Source organism: Laccaria bicolor, genomic scaffold (assembly GCF_000143565.1).
Source record: "Laccaria bicolor S238N-H82 LACBIscaffold_40 genomic scaffold, whole genome shotgun sequence".
NCBI classification, from domain to species: Eukaryota; Fungi; Basidiomycota; class Agaricomycetes; order Agaricales; family Hydnangiaceae; genus Laccaria; species Laccaria bicolor.
Window position 1 is genome coordinate 363,148 of NW_001889911.1, and position 967 is coordinate 364,114.

General features: G+C 43.2%; 2 protein-coding genes across 2 annotated transcripts in view; one reads left to right on the forward strand and one right to left on the reverse strand.

Moving 5' to 3' along the window:
- The window catches only part of LACBIDRAFT_332365 (uncharacterized protein), a gene marked incomplete at both ends in the record, with an annotated part of 1,496 nt that extends 1,166 nt beyond the window's left edge, over positions 1-330 (forward strand). Inside the window, one exon of the mRNA XM_001886805.1 lies at positions 74-330. Within this exon, the coding sequence (XP_001886840.1) occupies positions 74-330 (257 nt within the window). The remainder of the gene's footprint in view (positions 1-73) is intronic.
- A 153-nt stretch (positions 331-483) lies between these two features.
- On the reverse strand, positions 484-966 carry LACBIDRAFT_309516 (uncharacterized protein; the record flags this gene model as incomplete). The annotated part of the gene is made up of 1 exon (XM_001886878.1): positions 484-966. The coding sequence occupies one exon, from the start codon at positions 964-966 to the stop codon at positions 484-486; it is 483 nt and encodes a 160-aa protein (XP_001886913.1).
- Position 967: the final 1 nt, after the last annotated feature.

The following is a 967-nucleotide window of genomic DNA, read 5'->3' on the forward strand; positions in this document are numbered from 1 at the left end:
TTCGTCTCGTCAAGTTCGTATTTATCTTTTATCTTCATAAATCGTAAACTAACGCGCTCGTCCTTTGTTATAGACGAGTCTGCCAACTCCTTGCTCATCGACAACCCTCTGTACAGGGAGATCTTAGCGCGCGCACATGCTGCTGTTACCAACCGCATGCCGGCTTATCCCACCCTTGCTTATTTCAAGCAGCAAGAGGTCGATCTTCGTGAACGCGTTCTTCTTAGCATGCAGCGCCTCGACTTGGAGCTTCGTCTTCGCGATGTACTTGTCGCTGATTACGAAATTGCCCTTGCCCAGATTGCTGAGCGTGAAGTAACTAAGGAGTAGTAGAACTATCCGAACTTTTTTGTAGACGGACACCTAGAGCCCGCATGTATAGTTGACTACGCATGGAAAATCTAGAAGGCGCTTGCGCATTATGTTTATAAACTGCTGGAGGTTTTTATTAAACTTTTTAGCCAATTTTAAAGCATAAGTCTACTAAGCCTCTTCTTCACTTAAATCTTCGATTTCTTCTAAGTCTCCGGATTCATCTGCGGAAGACCCATCAAGATTAACTCCTTCAAAGTAGTAATCTCTTGCGTTAGGTCTTTCTTCAACGCCTGTGTTTTCGATTTCATCCAGTTCCTCATTGCTTGCATCAATAAGTGTACTGAAGTGCTCAGGTAAGTCGATCCTTTCTCTTGCGAAATACGGAATGACTCTGAACGCTCCAATTTTATTGTGATTGACTGATCCGTCCAGTTCACAAACTATATATGAACCTCCCTTTGTTCGACGTACCACAATCATAGGTCCCAGGTATCTTGGTTGCATTTTACTATTTAATGACGAGGATACTTGTGAATTTCTGATAAGCACCAGGTCTCCGGGTTTATACATTCGACCACTGATTTTATGGCGGTGGCTTAGTTCATATTTTGCCACTCTTTTCACTTTTTCTAAGGTGACCCTCTCGCGCATT